Source organism: Bubalus bubalis, chromosome 23, assembly GCF_019923935.1.
Source record: "Bubalus bubalis isolate 160015118507 breed Murrah chromosome 23, NDDB_SH_1, whole genome shotgun sequence".
Taxonomy (NCBI): Eukaryota; Metazoa; Chordata; class Mammalia; order Artiodactyla; family Bovidae; genus Bubalus; species Bubalus bubalis.
Genome location: NC_059179.1, coordinates 43,584,181 through 43,602,976, shown reverse-complemented (window position 1 = coordinate 43,602,976; position 18,796 = coordinate 43,584,181). Strand labels below are relative to the sequence as shown.

At 47.9% G+C, this 18,796-nt stretch overlaps 1 protein-coding gene across 3 annotated transcripts in view; it reads left to right on the top strand.

Annotated features, from left to right (window-relative positions):
- Window positions 1-18,796, top strand: part of CPXM2 (carboxypeptidase X, M14 family member 2) — a 132,257-nt gene that overhangs the window by 88,409 nt on the left and 25,052 nt on the right. For all 3 annotated transcript variants that reach the window (XM_025273867.2, XM_044934902.1, XM_045164101.1), the window contains exons 5-7: window positions 607-691; window positions 1,673-1,823; window positions 10,136-10,224. In XM_025273867.2, coding sequence (XP_025129652.2) covers window positions 607-691; window positions 1,673-1,823; window positions 10,136-10,224 — 325 coding nt within the window. The remainder of the gene's footprint in view (window positions 1-606; window positions 692-1,672; window positions 1,824-10,135; window positions 10,225-18,796) is intronic.

The window sequence follows — 18,796 nt, the reverse complement described above, 5'->3', positions numbered from 1 at the left end:
CAGGGATCTGGCCTGGGGCCTGGATATCTCTGGATTATTGCTGGAGGTGGGGTCAGGGACTTGTCTGCCCGGCTCTGACAGCCAAGGAGAAACCTACTATCTCTGAGACTCAGGCTGCTGTGTTTGTGGCTGGTGGGATCTCATTTGTTATGTTCCCAAATCAGTTTTCCAAATGAAGTTCCTAGACTGACTTTTCCACTTTTACTGAGATTACTTTTCCATGTGGATCTCTGCTACTACGTGTGATGTCAGTGTTCCATATAAACAAACAAGCAAGTATTCGTGGATCTTTATGTGCGTGACAAACTTGTAATGTTTATTGGGGGCCAAGCATTGTCCTAAGTGTTTAAAGGGTATGAAAGCATTTACTGCTTACATTAATATTTTAAGCTTGGTGCTTTTATGATGCCCATTTCATGGGTGAATACACTGTAGCACAGGTGTGTCACTTAACTAGCCAAGGCCACAGGGAGGGTGAGAGTTGGGCCAGGCTGTGACCCCACGCTGTCCACCTCTGGGACCCCTTTTGCCTATTGCTGTATCTCTGTGTGGAAGAAGGAAACTTTCTTAAGTGCGTAGTCCCAATGATGTTTTATTTTTCCTTAGGAGTGACTGGGTGACCTCCTATAAGGTCATGGTGAGCAATGACAGCCATACGTGGGTCACTGTTAAGAATGGATCTGGAGACATGGTGAGTCCTCTAACCATGCCCTGGGGATCTGGCTGTCAGGGCTCTCCAGAGAGAGGCGGTGGGCACCCAGCCAGCGTTTGCACTTGGTTGTTGGCTGATTCTGTGCCAACTCAAACCAACCATTCAGAGGGATGGATGAGGACCCCCTTTTCCATGCCCTGATGCTCGGAACCATGGGGTCCACATTCAGGGCTCGTGTAAAAGTCAGAGTTGCTGCGATGTGGTATCTTCCGCAGGTCACAGGTCAGCCCTGGAAGACCAGTGGCATGTGGGTAATGTTGGTGCCCACACGGCTCTTCAGTTAAAATAGTTCCTGAACTTACTTTACTTACCTGGCCTTTCAGCTCCATGCCTCCCTGCAAGCTAGCCAGTTCTGACCCTGTCGCCCTCTTCCCCAGGTTCTCAAGTATGAGTTCCTATCATGGTACAGTGCCTTACACAGCCTGCCTGCAGCCTCTGTTTTGACCTTCGTTCCCATTATCAGCCCCCACCCCTGCCTTGTACCCACTCCTCTGTGTTCTGGAAAAAGTGAGGTGGCTGCTCTTCCACTGAATCCAATGTCTGAGCTGCTCCAGCCATCACTTCCTTTTCTCTAGCATCCCTCCCGTTCCTGCATCTCGAGTTTTCCTTCAAGGCCAGTTCAAATGGCATCTCATCCCCAAAGCTTCACCTGGTCCTTTCCTTCTTCAGAAATCCCAAAGCTCTGTGGCTGTCTCTCTGCCATGACACTAATAGATTTCACCTACGATGTCTAAGTTTAACCCTCCTCCTCCTCCCCGCTCCGCCCCCGTTAGATGGGTGCTTCCTGAGGGCAGGGTCCAGGCCTGATCCATTTCTCCTCCCCATCCCCCCCACCAAATGCCAACCTCACATATAGGTGTGCCTTAATGAAATCTTGCAGACTGAGTGAATTACTGACTCTTTCATGACTTGATAATCAAGCTCTAAAAGAGTCTCCTTTTCCCCCTTGTGCATAAATAGATATTTGAAGGAAACAGTGAAAAGGAGATCCCTGTACTGAACGAGCTGCCTGTCCCCATGGTGGCACGCTACATCCGCATAAACCCCCAGTCCTGGTTCGATAATGGGAGCATCTGCATGAGGATGGAGATCCTTGGCTGCCCGTTGCCAGGTGGGTCTGCCCTTCTGTGCTTCCTGCAGGGAGGGAACGCCAGTGGAAGACAGGTGCTTAGCCAGCAAGGTGAATAAAAATAAGCCACACAGTCTTTTTCTCATCTAAGACAATTACCACATCTATTGCAGAATATTTAGAAAACATGGGTAAGCAAAAAGAAAACGAAAATCTCCCAGAACAACACTCAGAAACACTCTGAGCGTTTGGGGTATTAAGGTAACATGCCAGCTGTGGTTTTGCCCACTGGGACTTTTAAGATGATGCTGATTTCAAGGTTGAAAATTCACCCAGCACTGCTGCTCAGAAGCAGGCAAAAAATTGCATAAAATGTTTGTGGTAACGTGTTTAGTTGCCCTTGAGTGCTCTTGCCACACTGGTTAGAGGACGTGGCAGAACTTAGTTTCAAACTTGACCGTGTACATAGTCTTGCTCTGTTCACATAGTGAAGCCTCTTTCTGTTTAAGTAGCTCCACTTGGTTGCCTGTATCTTTGGGTGCTTGTTCCTTTGGGTTGTGTTCCCCTTGCCCTGTTTTCACATGATGGAGTTGGGTGTAACCCCAGGGTGGAAGGAAATAAAGGGCTTGAATTAACATGCGCTTTTTGCATGTGGAGCTTTGCTGGTGTCTGCTCTGGACAAGCTAATCCGGTCTGGCTTGCAAGTCTGTCGGCCTTTCAGAACCTAGGGATTTGTGCCTGTATGGAGCCTTTTGTGGTCTTCCCTGGTGTCTCAGATGTTAAGAATCTGCCTGTGATGCAGGAAACCCAGGTTCAATCCCTGGGTCAGGAAGATCCCCTGAAGAAGGGCATGGCAACTCACTCGAGTATCCTTGCCTGGAAAATCCAGTGAACAGAGGAGCCTGGCGGGCTAGAGTCCTTAGGAGTCGGACACAACTGAGCTACTGACACTGCTGCTGCTACTGGAGCCTTTTGTGGCGGCGTCTTCATCCTCACCAGACATCTCCAGGGCCGGAAGCTGGCCTCCAGAACATTCCTAAGGCCCTTCACCAGAGCCTCTAGGAATTTCCACCTCCTGTCCACCCACAGTCAGGCCGCAGCAAGCAGGGAGCACAGCTTTGGGTTATCTCTCCTGTGCTTCCTCCTCCAGGGAAGTCTCAGCATTCTTGTCTTATCTGAAACTCAGGCCTTACTGTCTCTGGATCCCCTGCCAGGAGGAGGGGCACCACCAGCTCTGATGCTCTCAGGTTCTTCTGTATCCATCATGCACTTCTATAGCCATCCCACCCCCACCGTGAACTTACACTTACTGAGTTTTCAGAGTGTATTTCATATCATTTATTGCTTTTCCCTCAACCCTCATGATCTTGCTTTGCCAAGTATGAATTTATTCAAAACAAACTCTATTGGTGAGAAAGACAAGTCTGCTCACCTGCTATCTACTTACCCTCCCATCAGACAGATTCTTTGCTCCTTACTTGTACTTACTAGATTACAAACTTTTTTCATATCACTAACACTATTGGAGACCATCTATCTTGTGGGTGTTTTTATCCACCATCGGAGAAGGCAATGGCACCCCACTCCAGTACGCTTGCCTGGAAAATCCCATGGGCGGAGGAGCTATCTCAGGTTTTCAAACTGCCTCTTATAGTTGGAAATTCAGTTGTTTGATTGGAAAATTGGAAATACAGTCGGAAAATCAGTTTGATTCTTAAGAATTTCACAGTGGACGTCTTCATTTCTGTGTCATTGTGCATGTCCAAAAATATTGGGTGAATTATGGGATTATTCTTAAATTAGATGATGGTACAAAAGACCCTGATGCTGGTAAAGATTGAAGGCAGGAGGAGAAGGGGACGATAGAGGTTGAGATGGTTGGATGGCATCACCAATTCAATGGACATGAGTTTGAGCAAACTCCAGGAGATGGTGAAGGACAGGGAAGCCTGGTGTGATGCAGTCCATGGGGTCGCAGAGTCGGACACAACTGAGCAATTGAACAATATCAAGAGGTGGGATTGCTGGTGGGAAAGCAGTGTGTGTTTTCCAGGTGGGTCCAGAGAAAACATGAAGGCCTCCCAGTGTGGGACCCGGGCCCCCTTCTGTGGCTCATTCATCCTGGGGTGGCGATCACAGGGCCCGCCCACTGCCGCCGGGGTCCTGCTGGGCTTTGCTGAGCTCACTGCGTCTGCAGACACAGACCCAGGCAGGGGACCATGAGGCCAGCTTTGTGCCTGGTTGCTCAGCACGGCCTCTCTCTGCTTGCTTTAAAGGGCAGGGTCACGGTTTCTCTCTGAGGGCAGGAATTCATCTATTGTCGGTTGAGGGCAAAGGGCAGCCTGTGAGAGTCTCATGAAATAAATATTTTCCTGTGAAGTTATTCTTGGTGTGTGTGTTTGAAGACAGGTCCTGGGGGCAATTTAAACACAAAGACAGAGTTACAGTGTGAAATCTGGACGGGTTTCAAGTATGGCCTTGGAATGGTTCTATTTTCCAACCCCAAATATTTAGGGCCGTTTTTCTTCTAGAAGTTACTTAGCAGTCTGCCCGGAGGGGAGCTGGCCTTTGTACATGCCACTGGTGGTGGTCACCTCTGAGGTCCTGGGGTGGCTCAGGGGTCCCCACGGCCATGTGGGTAGGTGAGTCTTGCTCAGTTGCCTTGCTGTCAACATGGTTCCTTTGTGCAAGTTAATGAGGCCAGAGGCAGAGGTGACCCAACCAAGTCAGTCACTCAGCCCAGCATGACTTTGTGCTGGTAATGCAACCGCCCAGCATCTGTTCTTCCCAAAACTCTTGTTTATGAAAAATTCATTTACCTTTGCTTCTGCTTCTCTTTGTTCTGTCCTCACTGTCTTCCTGCAAACCCTCAGGTTAGGGCAGAGGAAGGGGAAGATGCTTTTTAAGTCTTCATGAATAATGTTTCTAGAAATTTTGAACTAGAACATGAGTTACCCTATACATGACCAACTCATTAGCAAAGACCCTGATGCTGGGAAGGATTAAAGGCAGGAAGAAAAGGGGATGACAGAGGACGAGATGGTTGGATGGCATCACCGATTCAATGGACGTGAGTTTGAGCAAACTCTGGGAGATGGTGAAGGACAGGGAAGCCTGACATGCTGCATGCTGACATGCAAAGAGTCGGACACGGCTGAGTGACTGAACAACAGCAATAACAAAAAAACTCAAAACTAACAGAAAAGGAGGAGGGTTGTTTAATGGTTGTAGTTTCAGTTTTGTAAGATGAAAATGTTCTAGAGATGTGTTTCTACAACAGTGTGAATATATGTAATGCTACTCAACTATACTCTTGAGCATGGTTAATCAGAGGGTTTCCTGGACTCGGGCGAGCAGCCTGGTGGAGATGCCGTGAGGTGGGGTTATATGAGATGGGGCAGAAGATAAGCACGGATGATGGCTCGTCGCAGGTGCTGCGAGGTCAGGTTACACAAGATGGGGCGGAAGATACACGAACATCAGGCTGCCCCCTCCTTGGAGCCACGTGGAGCTGTGGGTTTGATGCTTTCACTGACAGTAATGACCTGGGATCAGGGGCCACGTCCCCTTGCTCCTCTTGGAGTGACCTTGTCGTAACAACAGTCACACGGGGTTGGACAAGCACAGCTTCTTCTCATTAGGGAGCCGAGCACCTTGCAGAAGGGGTTTGGTGCTGTTTGCACTGCTGCCAGGGCATCTCTGCTCAGGCTCTCTGTTGAGGTATCAGGGCTTAGGGTGACCATAAGGCCGTGAGTGACAGCCAAAGTGTTAGTCACTCAGTCGCGTCTGACTCTGTGTGACCCCATGGATTGTAGCCTGCCAGCTCCTCTGTCCTTGGGATTCTCCAGGCAAGAATACTGGAGTGGGTTGCCATGCCTTCCTCCAGGGGGTCTTCCCTACCCAGGCACTGAACCCAGGTCTCCTGCCTTGCAGACAGGGAAGCCATAGGTAGTGGGCGTTTCCTTGGGTGAGGGGCTGGCCTCGTGGCAGGGAAGGAAGAGGGCTGCGGTGGCTGCATTCCTCGTGTCCTGTTAGTCCTCAGAGAGCACTTTGAGGTCAGCCATTGTTTTCCTTTTTAAATGAGGTGAAACTGATGTAACATGGAGTTAAGCATTTTAAAGCATACAGTTCACTGCTGCTTAGTGTATTCACAAGATGGATGGTGTGATCGCTGGCTCTCTCTGGTTTCAGAACTTCGTCATGGACCTCAAAACACCCTGGACTCACTGAGTAATCACTCTGGAATCCCTTCCTCCATCTCTGGGTAACCTCTAATCTGCAGTGTCTGTGGAGTCACCTGTTCTGGATAAAGCGTATCATGAGCTCAGGGACTGCAGATAGCAGTGGGCCCCTGGTCCAGCAAAGGTAGCCTTTCCTCTCCCAGTTGAGAACTCCCTCCCATCAAGCAAGATCCCAGCCCCCAGAACAGCAAACAGCTGAGCAGAATGGTCCAAGAGCTGGGGTGTCCCCTTGGATGTCCACTAATGGGGTTTCTTCTGCGACTATGACCGTCCTGTGGAGTGAGCTGGTGCTGGATTTGGGAGAAGAGCGTGTGTCCACGTCAGTGAGGAGCCAGGGATGTTCAGGGTGTGCGGTCATTTCCAGAGCTGCCATAACTCAGTACCAGGAAGTGGGTGGCTTTGGATAACAGAGTTATCATCTCAGTTCTGGAGGCGAGGAGTCCAAGATCAAGGTGTAGCGAGGCGGTTTCTTTGAGAGGCCGAGCGGCGGCGTCTGTTCCTGCCTCCCCCGTGGGCTGCTGTGGTTTGCTGTCTGATTCTGATGCTCCTCAGCTTGTGGGCACCTTGCCCCCGTTGCCGCCTGCATCATTGCATGGTCTCCCCGAGTGCTTCTCTCTGTGCGCACCTTTCTGCTTTGGATAGACACAGTCCTAATGGAATGGGGCCCACCCTAAGCACCTCATTTATACCTGATGAGCCCTGTGAAACCCCTCTCTTCAAATAAGGTCATGTTCTAAGGTCCTGGGGGTCAGGACTCCAACATATCTCTTTGGGGTGGGGACATCACTCAACCCAAAACGGGCTGAATGAGTAGACTTGTTGGGATGGAGCAGGATTTTGAGTCGTGGAGTAAGAGAAGTGAAGGGGGGAGGAGGTTGTAGACTCCACGATCCCCATCTGGAGTGAGTTTATTCCTGTACCTAAGGTGTTCCAGAAGGAATAAGCTGGTTTTCAGTACATCTGATGCATGAAGCCAGCCACATGAAAGGAAGCAGGAGGCTGATTCTCCAAGGCACCATCTGTGAGAATAAGGTCTTGCAGACTGAATCAGGACTTCTGTTTCAAACGCTGGAAGTCCTACTCAAATTTGCTGAAGTGAGCAGGGGGAGTAAAGGAAAATTTTAGTTCACAGGAATAAAAGTTCCAGAGGTAGATGTGACTCTGGCTTCAGGCAAGAAAGGGTCGACAATCTCGGGGTCTTCTTGGTGCAGTCAGGGCTCCCCTCCTCACCAGCTTGCAGGCAGGGAGCTTGGCCACTAACACCCCGAGCTCATCCACCACGTGAGTTGACTCCGGCAGGAGGCCCTCCTCCTATGGCTCTGGAGGGAAAATCATCTTATGAGCCCAGCTTGTATCCTGGGATCATCTCTGAGCCAGTGGCTGTGGCCAGAACATGTGTATTTTCATGGGCTGGACCTGGGTCACATGCCCATCCCCGTGAGTGTTGGGCAAGGCTGTTCCATCAGAAGCATCTGGGATAGATTCTGCACAGGAGATAGGGATTCTTTTATCCGCAGAAGAAAAAAGAGGACAGTGGGTTTGGCTGAATAACAGGGTGTGCCTGCAGACTCTGGGCCCCAGGGTGGGGCAGCTGAGTTTGGTTCTCACTTACCTACAGTGTTGAGCTCCTAAGAGGGTCTCCGTAAAACTTAATCCAATCAGAATAAGCGGACAAGTAAAGAAGTATTTGTACAAAAGGTGGAAGGTGGAAAGTTGTGAAAAATGCTCACCTGGGGTTCCGAGACAATTCTGCAACTTGGACCCATATCCTCAGACAAATTGGTTAGTCTCAGGGAAGGAAGGAAGGAATTACCAAACATGAAGATATTTCATATGTACAGTTCTGGGCTTTTCTTCAGTCCTTTTTAAGAACCTTGAAGGCATAACTTGTGTTTGAAGACAAAAGGGGCATTTCAAAAAGAGTTTTAGAAAGAGGTTCTGGGGACTTGGAGGGTGGTGAATAGCTCTTAGGAATCAGCTTGTGGGTATATTCAGGGTCAAGTCATGTGAAAAATGTGCTTTACCTTGACTTTGAAACCGACAAGTTTGAAAATCAAAGGGCAGGTGGCTTGCCAGAGAATGCAGTCAGCCTGCCCTCCCCAAAGGAGAAAGCTTGGAACAGAACTGGGGGCCTTTGCTAAACCTGAGATGCTTTTGCTTCTTTTCTGAACAGAATACCAGCTTGCTGTCCACCTCCCCCATCCTCACCCCCTGCATACATTATTTGCTTCTAATAGTGTTACTGGAAACCCTTTTGTGATCATTAAAAGCCGCCTTTTTGGCCTTCGGGTCTGTGTGTGGTTTTCAACCTGCTGCCAGCCTTTAAGGGAACCCCTGGTTCGACGTGGCAGTCACACCCTGCGGCCATGGGATGCAGACAGGTAGCCGGCTCAGGTGATCTCACTGTGTAATATTGCTGGCAGTGTCCTCAGTACTTTAACATGGTGCTTCTCAAACTTCTGGATTTTTTAAAATCGTGCATTCTGATTCAGTAGGCGTAGGCTGGATCTTGTAAGCAGCTGGTGTTGCTGGTCTTGGCCTTGTTTGGTGGCACGAATTGGGACTCTCTGCTCCTGGCCCCACTGGGAGCAAGTGATCCTCCTTCCATCACCTGCCACAGCCACCACCTGCAAATTGTCCTTGGAGCCACTTGGATCAGACGCCTGCTATGGTTCTAGCTTTGCTCACGTGGTTCCTGAGTTCGTAGGTTGACCTGTCTCTCTACACTGTAAGGAGACCTAAGCTGTTGAGGATTCCTGGCTGCATGGAGATGGAGGTGGAGGTTGTGAGCCTGGCTGAGGCTCTGTAGATCTCGTAACTTTTTGTCAGGTCAGGAAGGAGTCCTTAGAGCCCACGGGATGGTCCTTTCCCCCTTATCCTTCTTCTAGCTCTTCCTGCTCCCTCTTCCCTCCTTTCTTCTGAGTGTTCTTTGTTTTTTGGAATTATATAAGCAGTATCAGCTTATAAGAATGAAAGAAAGAAGTCAGTTTATACAGAAGAGAATCAAGTCAAGAATAGACGTCTCCTCCCCAGTCCCCAGAGGTCACCACTGTTAACGCATCCTGATCATGCCTGTTCGGGTGCTTTGGCTTCAGCAGCAGAAGCACAGCGCCCACTGGCTTAGCAGTTCAGGAAATTCTTTATCTCACGTGACTGAAAGTCCCAGAGGAGGTTGATGGGGATCTAGGGTTGGTTCACTCGGTAACTACTGAGGTTCTCTTCTCACTCTCTCCTCTCTGCCAGTAAAGGTCTTCCCTTCAGTCCGGACTGGTAAGAGTGGCCAGGGGTGCTGTGCTCTGATTGGCTTAGACCAATCATGTTGTACCCCTGCAGCTGAGGGCATGAAGTCAGTTTCCTAGAAGTGGAGAAACGGGGATTCCCAACAACACAGGGCTCCTGTTAGGAAGGATGGAAGCGGACTGCATGTTGGGTGAGCAACTGATAGTGTCCGCCACACTTCCAAAAATTTCCATGCGGTTGTGATGTTCATTCATGAATTCATTCATTCATTCACTATCCCTTCCTTCATTTAGTGTGACAGTTTGCCAGACACTAACAATTTTATATTATTAATATATTATATATAGTACATATATTATAATAAATTGTTAATAGCAACTTATTAACATTGTTAATAAAATAACAATGGCATCACCAACTCAATGGACAGGAATTTGAGCAAGCTCTGGGAGATGGTGAAGGACAGGGAAGCCTGGCGTGCTGCAGTCCGTGGGGTCACAATGAATCACACATGACTGAGCGACTGAACGACAAATACTAACAATGAATCAGTGAGGGAGGCACCACTGTTCCCCTGTTTATGGGTGAACACACTAAGGAACAACTGCCCTAGTGACTTATCCGAGGTCACGCAGCTCATGAGTTTACAAGAGCAGAGACTGGCAGCCAGGCATTCTGGCTCCAGGTCTGTGCTTTCCCCACTAGGTTGGTTCTGACTCTTAAAATGCTTCTTGAAATTTGGCTCTTTCACCTCTGTGTGAATGCTAGAAGCTGGAGGTTGGGCTATGTCCCCACATGAATCAGGCCCCTAACAGAGCCTCCATAAGTAAAGGAATGATGTGGATGAATTCAAAACCATATTTCTGTCCCTAGATCCGAATAACTATTATCACCGGCGGAATGAAATGACCACCACCGATGACCTAGATTTTAAGCACCACAACTATAAGGAGATGCGCCAGGTAAGACTCAGGTTTGTCAGAGGGAAATCTGTCTTGTGGCCAGGAGCATACAGGTTTTTGTGTTTCTGTGGTTTGTTGAGGCCACACTTAATCTTGTGGTTTCAAGGTTAAGAATGCCTTGTTGGGGTTGAGGGCGCCCAGAGGAAGCCTCTCTTTCCAGCAGGTGGTTGAAGCAGAATTCACACCCAAACTTTCTGATTTAGTACTGTAGCTCTTCCTCCCACACTGTTGGTGGGAAGTTGGTGCAGCCACTCAAGAAAACAGTATGAAGTTTCCTTCAAAAACTAAAAATAGAGCTATACCGTATGACCCAGCAATCCCATACCTGGGTATGTATTCAGAGAAAATGAAAATTTTAATTTGAAAAGATTCATGTGTCCCAATGTTCATAGCCATGTGTTCATCAACAGATGACTGGCTTTAAAATGGAATATTAGCCGTAAAAAAAGAATGAGCATTGCCATTTGCACCAGCATGGATGAATTAAGAAAAAATTATCCTTACTGAAGTAAGTCTGGCAGAGAAAGGCAAATGTTATGACACCACTTATATATGGAATCTAAAAAATAACACAAACGATTTTATATGCAAAATAGACTCACAGACATAGAGAACAAACTGTGGTTACTAAGGGAGAAAGGAAGGGTTGGAAGGATGCATTAGGAGTGTGGAATTAACAGATCCAAATTACCGTATGTAAAACAGATAAGCAACGGGATTTACTGGATAGCACAGGGAGTTACAGTCAGTATCTTGTAATGATCTATAGTGGAAAATAACATATACATTTTATATATATATATAAGTGAATCACTTTGTTGTACTCCTAAAACTAACATGCTATTGTAAGTCAAGTATACTTTAATTAAAAAGATACTGTAGTTCTGAAGAATCACTGTGGGCTTGAGAGGTAACACTGGTTCAAGGACATTAGTCATGTGCAGAGCGGAAGAAGAAAAAGAATCTAGAACAACACTAGAGATGGTAATAGCAGGAAGCTCTCACACAGCACCTCCATCTATTTCCCTCCATTAGGAATTTACGTGTGTTAACCTGGTCAGTCTCTATAACTGCCCTGGGAGTGCAAGATTATTGTTGTCCTTATCTTACTGATGGAGAAATGGAGTCACTGAGGGAATATATAACACCCCCTTGTTATTCTGATTCTCTGATTTTCAGTGTTAGAATCACTGGAAGAAATCTGAAAAAATACCTATACTTGAAACCTGCCTCAGGCCAATTGAAGTAGAATCCTTAGGAAAAGGGACTGGGGATCTAAAGTTTTAATGAAAGCTCTGCTTGCGATTCTAATATGCAGGGAGGTTTCAGAACAGCTGGTTGATACCTTTATGGCTGTTAGTGCTTTAGTAATGTTAGAAGGAAAAGACATTACAGATAAGATTGTCCTCAAACATAGATGCAGAAACAAGGTACTCCAGAAATAAGTCAGAAAGAGGAAAGCAAATATCATACACTATATGATAAATATATATGGAATCTAGAAAAGTGGTACTGATGAACCTATTTGCAGGGCACGAATAGAGACTCAATAGAGAACAGACTTACAGACACAGTGGAGAAGAAGAGGGTGGGACGAATTGAGAGAGTAGCATTGAAACATACACATTACCATGTGGGAAATAGACAGGTGGTGGGAAGCTGCTGTATAATACAGGGAGCCCAGGCTGGTGCTCCGTGACAGCCTGGATGGATGGGATGTTGTGGGAGGTGGATGGGAGGTCCAAGAGGAATGGGACATGTGTATACCTGCGGCTGATTCGAGTTGATGTACGGCAGAAACCAGCACAGCATTGTAAAGCAATTATCCTCCAATTAAAAATAAAAATATGAAAAAAGAAAAGTAATTAAAAAAATAAACATCTCCACGATAATTAAAAACAAAATAAGAAAGAAAGAAACCGGGTACTCCTGAGCTGTTGACAGCATTTGCACACTGGGTGTGGAAGGGAGAGTGGATCAAGCATTTAGTAGGAGGGGCTGAAGCAACAGCCCAGCGCTGTCATGCTTTGTCTGAAACCCCTGTTCAGCATTCCCCCAGCCTCGTGCTAGAAAGCCCAGGGAAGTGCTGGCAAGTGGAGAAGTCCTTAGATATCGAAGGATCTGCCCAAAGAGACAGAGCAGAGAAATAGACTCACAAAGGTGTTTAAGGAACAAGTGTTCACCAAAGGCCAAGAGAGCATGGCTCAAAGCAAGGGCTCAGAGGTGCCAAGGGAGGGAGCCAGCCTCCGCACGAGGACAGGAGACTTCCCTGAGGTCGGAGCAATTAGGCTGCGCCACATGGGCCCTCTGCCTCAACACAGGGAATCAACAAACCCGGGTTCATCCTGATGTCATTTAATCTGAGATCCTCACACACAGCTTCCAGACACCTGTCAGCACAGATGTGGAGGTGGGACATGCTAAGGAGATTGTCTTGCCGTCTGGCTCTGCAGAAGCGAGGCTAACAGGCTCGGACTTGAGTCTGTGAGTCATCCCTGCCACTCTCCATCTTCGGGTGTTGATGTGACTCCGCTCAACCTTCCGTTTTATGAAGCATTTGTGTCTTGACTCAGCTTTGCTCAGTGGGCATTACAGGACATCTTTGTGCCCAGAAATTAGGCAAATATCAACTCAGCTGGTACAGTTAATGTCAAAAGCAACCCATCTAAATGCATTGTAAAATGAGCTCACTGCACAGAGAGTCTGGTATCTTTAAACAGTCGTCCCACATGGAGAATGAGGGCTCCTCTCATATGAAAGAGCTAATGGCTGTGCTTCATTACCCTGAGGGACTCTGGTCCTCGTCATTTGGTAGATATCAGAGCTAAGAGGAACCTGGGAAGGCAACCGGCCCCTGCAGGGGACAGTGGGTGACCACTCTGAGGTTCCTGGACCCCGCAACTGGAAACTGTCCTGGGGGGGGCCATCTATCAATCCCGAAGTGTTCAGGCCAGAAGTGGCTTGCCATTTGGATTCCTGGCTACTGGGGGTGGGAGAGAAGCCAGCACTCTTAGCGATACCCTGTAGGGAGTCTGCTAAACAACTGCAGAAATCTTTCTACTTCAAGCGGGGGGACAATGTTAGTTTATCCTAGTATTGAGAGAGACATCTGCAAAAAACATAAAAATGAGAAGCAGACTCAGGAGCAGGGAGTGAAAAGAGAAAACAGAACAGCTGTTGCTTTGGAGGGGAAAATCATGAGAATGTGAGCGACTCGTGGGGGAATTCTTTCTGGAGCCCTGGCTTATAAGACACTGTGCTCCCCACAAGGGAGCCCCCAGGGGGCTTGGGATGGGAGCGGGGCAGGGGAGCGAGGAGGCTGGAGGCAGTCAGGCGAACACTGATACTGTGAGGCAGAGTGAGTTAATTGCTCTGAGCACTGAGAGGACTTCACACCTCGTGTAACCATTTATAGTCGCTTAGTCATCTCTGTCTGCATGGACATTTACCTTTCGCCTTCATTTGGGACCATGAGGGCAGACACTCAATCCTCTTAAATCCATAAAGTGTATGGGATTTGTTGCGGGAAGATATGTGGGGGACAGGAGGGAGAGGTGGCTGGCGTCGTTGGCCGTGGTTGGGAAGGGATGGGGTTGCAGGTGAGGTCAGCTGTGGTCCAGGGCCTGTGGCCAGAAGAGACAGAAGGAGGTGGGGGGGTCCCAGCAGCAAGGACAGGGGAGCAGGACCATGGAGGTGGGAGGGTTGGCACTCCACCAACTCTCTTCTGGTTTTGATTTCCAGGGCAGCTAAGGATGGTCCTGGGCAGCAGGCTGTGGGACCGCTGAGCTCTTGACCATGGGGGTGGTGATGGTGGAAGCAAGCCAGGGCAGGACCACAGGCAAGCCCAGCTTCGCGCCCATGGGACACCTCCTGCATTGGCTGTCTCTGGAATTCCTCCCTCTGGAATTCCTTTTCACTTGATCTGGACAAAGCAAATGCGTTAAGATGATAGAAGAGGACTTTTTCTCTTCTCACGTCTTTCTTTATTTTTTTTAAAATCTATTGGATAAACAACATTGGATCCATATCAAATGCAAACCAAAAATCTCAAGGTTAATCCTCCAGGAACCCATGGCTTTCATCCCCACTCCATTTCTCTCCAGGGTTTGCGTTTCTATGTTCACAGAATTCATGCAGTTTTGATCAGACTGTGTTTAGCCGCTTTGCCCGGATTGTCTCACGTCATGTAGGATCATTAGCCGTGTCTCATGCTGGCTTCGTAATTGTCATTGAAATGCTGCAGGACGAATCGCTTTCCTCAGCTCCCGTCCTGCTCTGGAGCTTCAGGACAGCACCGCACTTGTAATGAGCAGCGAGCGGATGAAACAGGCTACAGCCAGTGCCACCATGCCCGTAACTTGCCACTGTTTATGAGAATTTCCTCTGATGTATCCCTAGAAACTGAATTACCAGGGAAGGGGCTCTTTCTTCTGTCTCCTTCAGGACAAGAGGGAAACAACAGAGACGGGGGGATTCAGTAGCTCCCAGGATATGATTTATTCAGAGATGAGGAAACAGAGTCTTGAGGATAATGAACATCTTACAAAACCCACCTCTCTCGAGGATAATGTTTCCCTACTGGCCCTTTCTAGACACTTTTCCTAATTACCCATTATATTAAAAACTAAGGAATAAGATTTTGTTGGGTAAGGTTGCACTTTGGAGGGTCATAAAGCTTGTAAGAGCTAAGATTTTTAGCCCCCGGAGAACCAGTTTTCACTTCCTTTGGGGTGATGTCACCCTTGTTGAGGATGCATGCTTTTAAGGCCATCAGGAAACTTCTCTCTTCCTCTCACTTTAAACTTCAAGACCCAAACATTTACCAGTAAGACTCAAACTCCAGAATGTCCTTTTTGACTCTTTTCAGGAATAAGCAAGATGGATCACCAGCTGAGTCTTGGATGGTGCCTGTGGGCCCGAGAGAAACATTTCCCCGCATTGCAGGGGCCCACCAGGCTTGGTGGCTCAGATGGTGACGAATCCGCCTACAATGCAGGAGAGCTGAGTTTGATCCCTGAGTTCAGAAGATCCTTTAGAGAAGGAAATGACAACCCACTCCTGTATTCTTGCCTGGAGAATAGAGGAGCCTGGTGGGCTACAGTCCATGGGGTTGCAGAGTCCGACACGACTGAGCGACTTTCACTCACACTTCCTAAAGGGAGTCTCCAAATGCCCGTATTCTCATTCCTGTCTGTAGAAAAGACACTTGTGATATCAAAACACTGAGAGGAAAACCTGACTGGTATAAAAATACTTCAGTGGTGTGTGGAGGATGAAGAGGTGACTCTGATGACTCACGGTTGAGAGTCATCCCATCCTGAGATGCTGTGTCCCTGGCTGACTGCTCATCCTAGGGAATATGCCGTTTGTCTTTTTTTTTCAATGTCAAGGTGGAGATTTCCAGCACAGGGTGGCCCGGTTCTCAGGCAGCTCTTTGAAAGGGGAAGGAGGGTAGGCATGAAATTTCAGCCAGGCTTTGTGCTGATCACCTAGTTAAGGATGAGCTGAGTGGCTCTGTGTCTGCAGAACCGGTCACTGATCTGAACGCAGGACAGGGGACCACCGGCTGACCGGGATTTGGGGAGGTCCACACTGGTAGCAGAGAATGACTGTGTGGTCAGCAGGGACAGGTATGCGAGACCTGATCAGATAGTGCTTGTGCCGGGGCCATCCTCCAGAACGGTCCCATGTAGAGCAGACAAAGGAGGTGGCAGAGTTGATTTTGATTGCTTTACTCCTTCATGGACAGAGTGCTGGCAAAGTAATGCTCAAAATCTTCCAAGCTAGGCCTCAGCAGTACATGAACTGAGAACGTCCAGATGTTCAAGCTGGATTTAGAAAAGACAGAGGAAGCAGAGATCAAATTGCCAACATCTGATGTATCATAGAAAAAGCAAGAGAATTCCAGAAAAACATCTACTTCTGCTTCATTGACTATGCTAAAGACTTTGCATGGATTACAGTAAACTCTGGAACATTCTTAAAGAGATGGGAATACCAGACCACCTTACCTGTCTCCTGAGAAACCTGTATGCAGGTCAAGAAGCAACAGTTAGAACCGGATGTGGAACAACAGACTGGTTCCAAATCAGGAAAGGAGTATATTGTCACCCTGCTTATTTAACTTATGTGCAGAGTACATCATGTGAAATGCTGGACTGGATGAAGCACAAACTGGAATCAAGATTGCCGGGAGAAATATTAATAACCTCAGATATGCAGATGACACCACCCTTATGGCATAAAACAAAGAGGAACTGAAGAGCCTCTTGATGAAGGTGAAAGAGGAGAATGAAAAAGCTGGCTTAAACTCAACATTCAAAAAGATCATGGCATCCGGTCCCATCACTTTATGGCAAATAGATGAGGAAACAATGGAAACAGTGACAGACTATTTATTTGGGCTCCAGAATCACTGTGGATGGTGACTGCAGCCATGAAATTAAAAGATGCTTGCTTCTTGGAAGAAAAGCAATGGCAAACCTAGACAATGTATTAAAAAGAAGAGACATTACTTTGCCAACAAAAATCCGTATGGTCAAAGCTATGGTTTTTCCGGTAGTCATGTATGGATGTGAGAGTTGGACTGTGAAGAAGGCTGAGTGCCAAAGAATTGATGCTTTTGAACTGTGGTGTTGGAGAAGACTCTTGAGAGACCTTTGGACTGCAAAGAGATCCAATCAGTCAATCCTAAAGGAAATCAACCCTGCAAATTCATTTGAAGGACTGATGCTGAAGCTGCAGTATATTGGCCTGATGCGAAGAGCCAACTCACTGGAAAAGATGATGCTGGGAAAGATTGAAGGCAGGAGGAGAAGGGGATGACAGAGGACAAGATGGTTGGATGGCATCACCAACTTCAATGGACATGAGTCTGAGCAAGCTACGGAAGATGGTGGAGGACAGGGAAGCCTGGCATGCTGCAGTGCAAGGGGTCATGAAGAGTTGGACACGACTGAATGACCGAACAACAACAGCAATGACAACCTGGACAGATAAGGACCCATGAGTCCAAAGCCCTGGCTCCACCTGGTTCTAGATGGGTGACCTCGGGCAAACCCCTCAATGGTCTCTCTGAGCCTCAGTCTCCATGTCTGTAGAATGGGTTCAGGCCCCTTTGATTACCTACTTCAATTATCTACGTCATTGGTGTTTGTCATGATAAGACTCAGTAGAGAAATAGAACTTGCTGTGACTAATGACATCAATACCGAGTCTCTTATTAAAACTTGGTGCCACGCCTCCATGGCTCCTGTTCAGCCCTGCGGTGTGTATTCCTCATAGTGAGAGTTGTGATGCTAGATCAACCTTGCTTGCGTGTGGTTTCTCCATGGATGGTGGGTTTCCATCTCTGCCATGGTTGGACAAGAGTCCTTTACAGTCGTCTTTCTCTTTCTCTCACCTAGATATAAAAACACAAAGTGAGTTATCATAAATCAAAGTATGTTTCCCCCTCACGGGAGTGGTGAGAAAATCAGACCTTGAATGCCTGACCAGGGCTGCAGTTGTAAAACCTCGTAGGTGCATAATGAGAGCCAAGCTCCAGCAGCAATGAATCCTCCGCTCCTTTAGGGATGCCCCCCCAGTGCCCGGCGATTGCCCTCCACACATCAGTGCAGAATGCAAGAAAGGCAAGAAATGCAAAGAAATTGCAGAATGCAAGAAAGGCAAACCAGTGTGATGTCACTGCACTCCGATAGAAGTTCTACCTGATACCATGTTTCCAGTTCTCGTAGCTTTCAACCTACTATAACGTTTGCAGCAGATTTGTCTATGTACAATTTACCAGGACATTTTATAGATCGTTTGGCTGATAGGAATGATTTGAAAGGTGCATCGAGCACGTGCAGGCCCACGCTGCCCCTCTGTGAGCCACGCCCTTGCTCTATCACCGCTGGCCCAGCTCCTGCTCAGCTTGAACAAGGATGGAGCTCTCCCTGGTGGGCACACACCCAGGCTGGGATGCCCTTGCTCACTGCTTGCATGGTACCCAAGCTTCCCTCTTGGTCTGTAAAACTCATGTACCCTCCTGATGCCACCATGGGGAAGTGTGGCTGGTCTGGTGCCTGGCAGGAATGTCCTTTGAATCAGAGCTTCTTTCCCTTGGGGATGGCACAGGGGTTTCACACAGAGAGAGTCAAAGCAACTTACCAGCTTACCCACGGGTTCCCACTCAGAGAGGGAGGCGTGGCAACCTCTGGTGGGTGTGTCTCTGTCCTTCACCCCTGTCATTAGCAGACCCTCATCCCCTCCTCTGGAAGCTTGTCTGACAAGCTCAACTATCAAAGCAAAATTCAGGAAATGGCATGTATGTATTTGACTTTTCTGTGGAAGCCTGTGTCCCCCACCCTCTCACAGCATGGCTCCCATTACCTCATGCCCCTTACTTGGCACCAGTGAAATGGCGATGGTCCAACTCTGTCTGCTGCCGTGCTGTGGGCTCCAGGAGGGCAGAGCAGCCTGATGTCATAAATGCTCATTAAAGTATAAGACAACATGATGTTCAGTAATAAATACATATTTAGGCAAGTGATTCCCTGGTGGGTCAGGAAGATCCCCTGGAGAAGGAAAT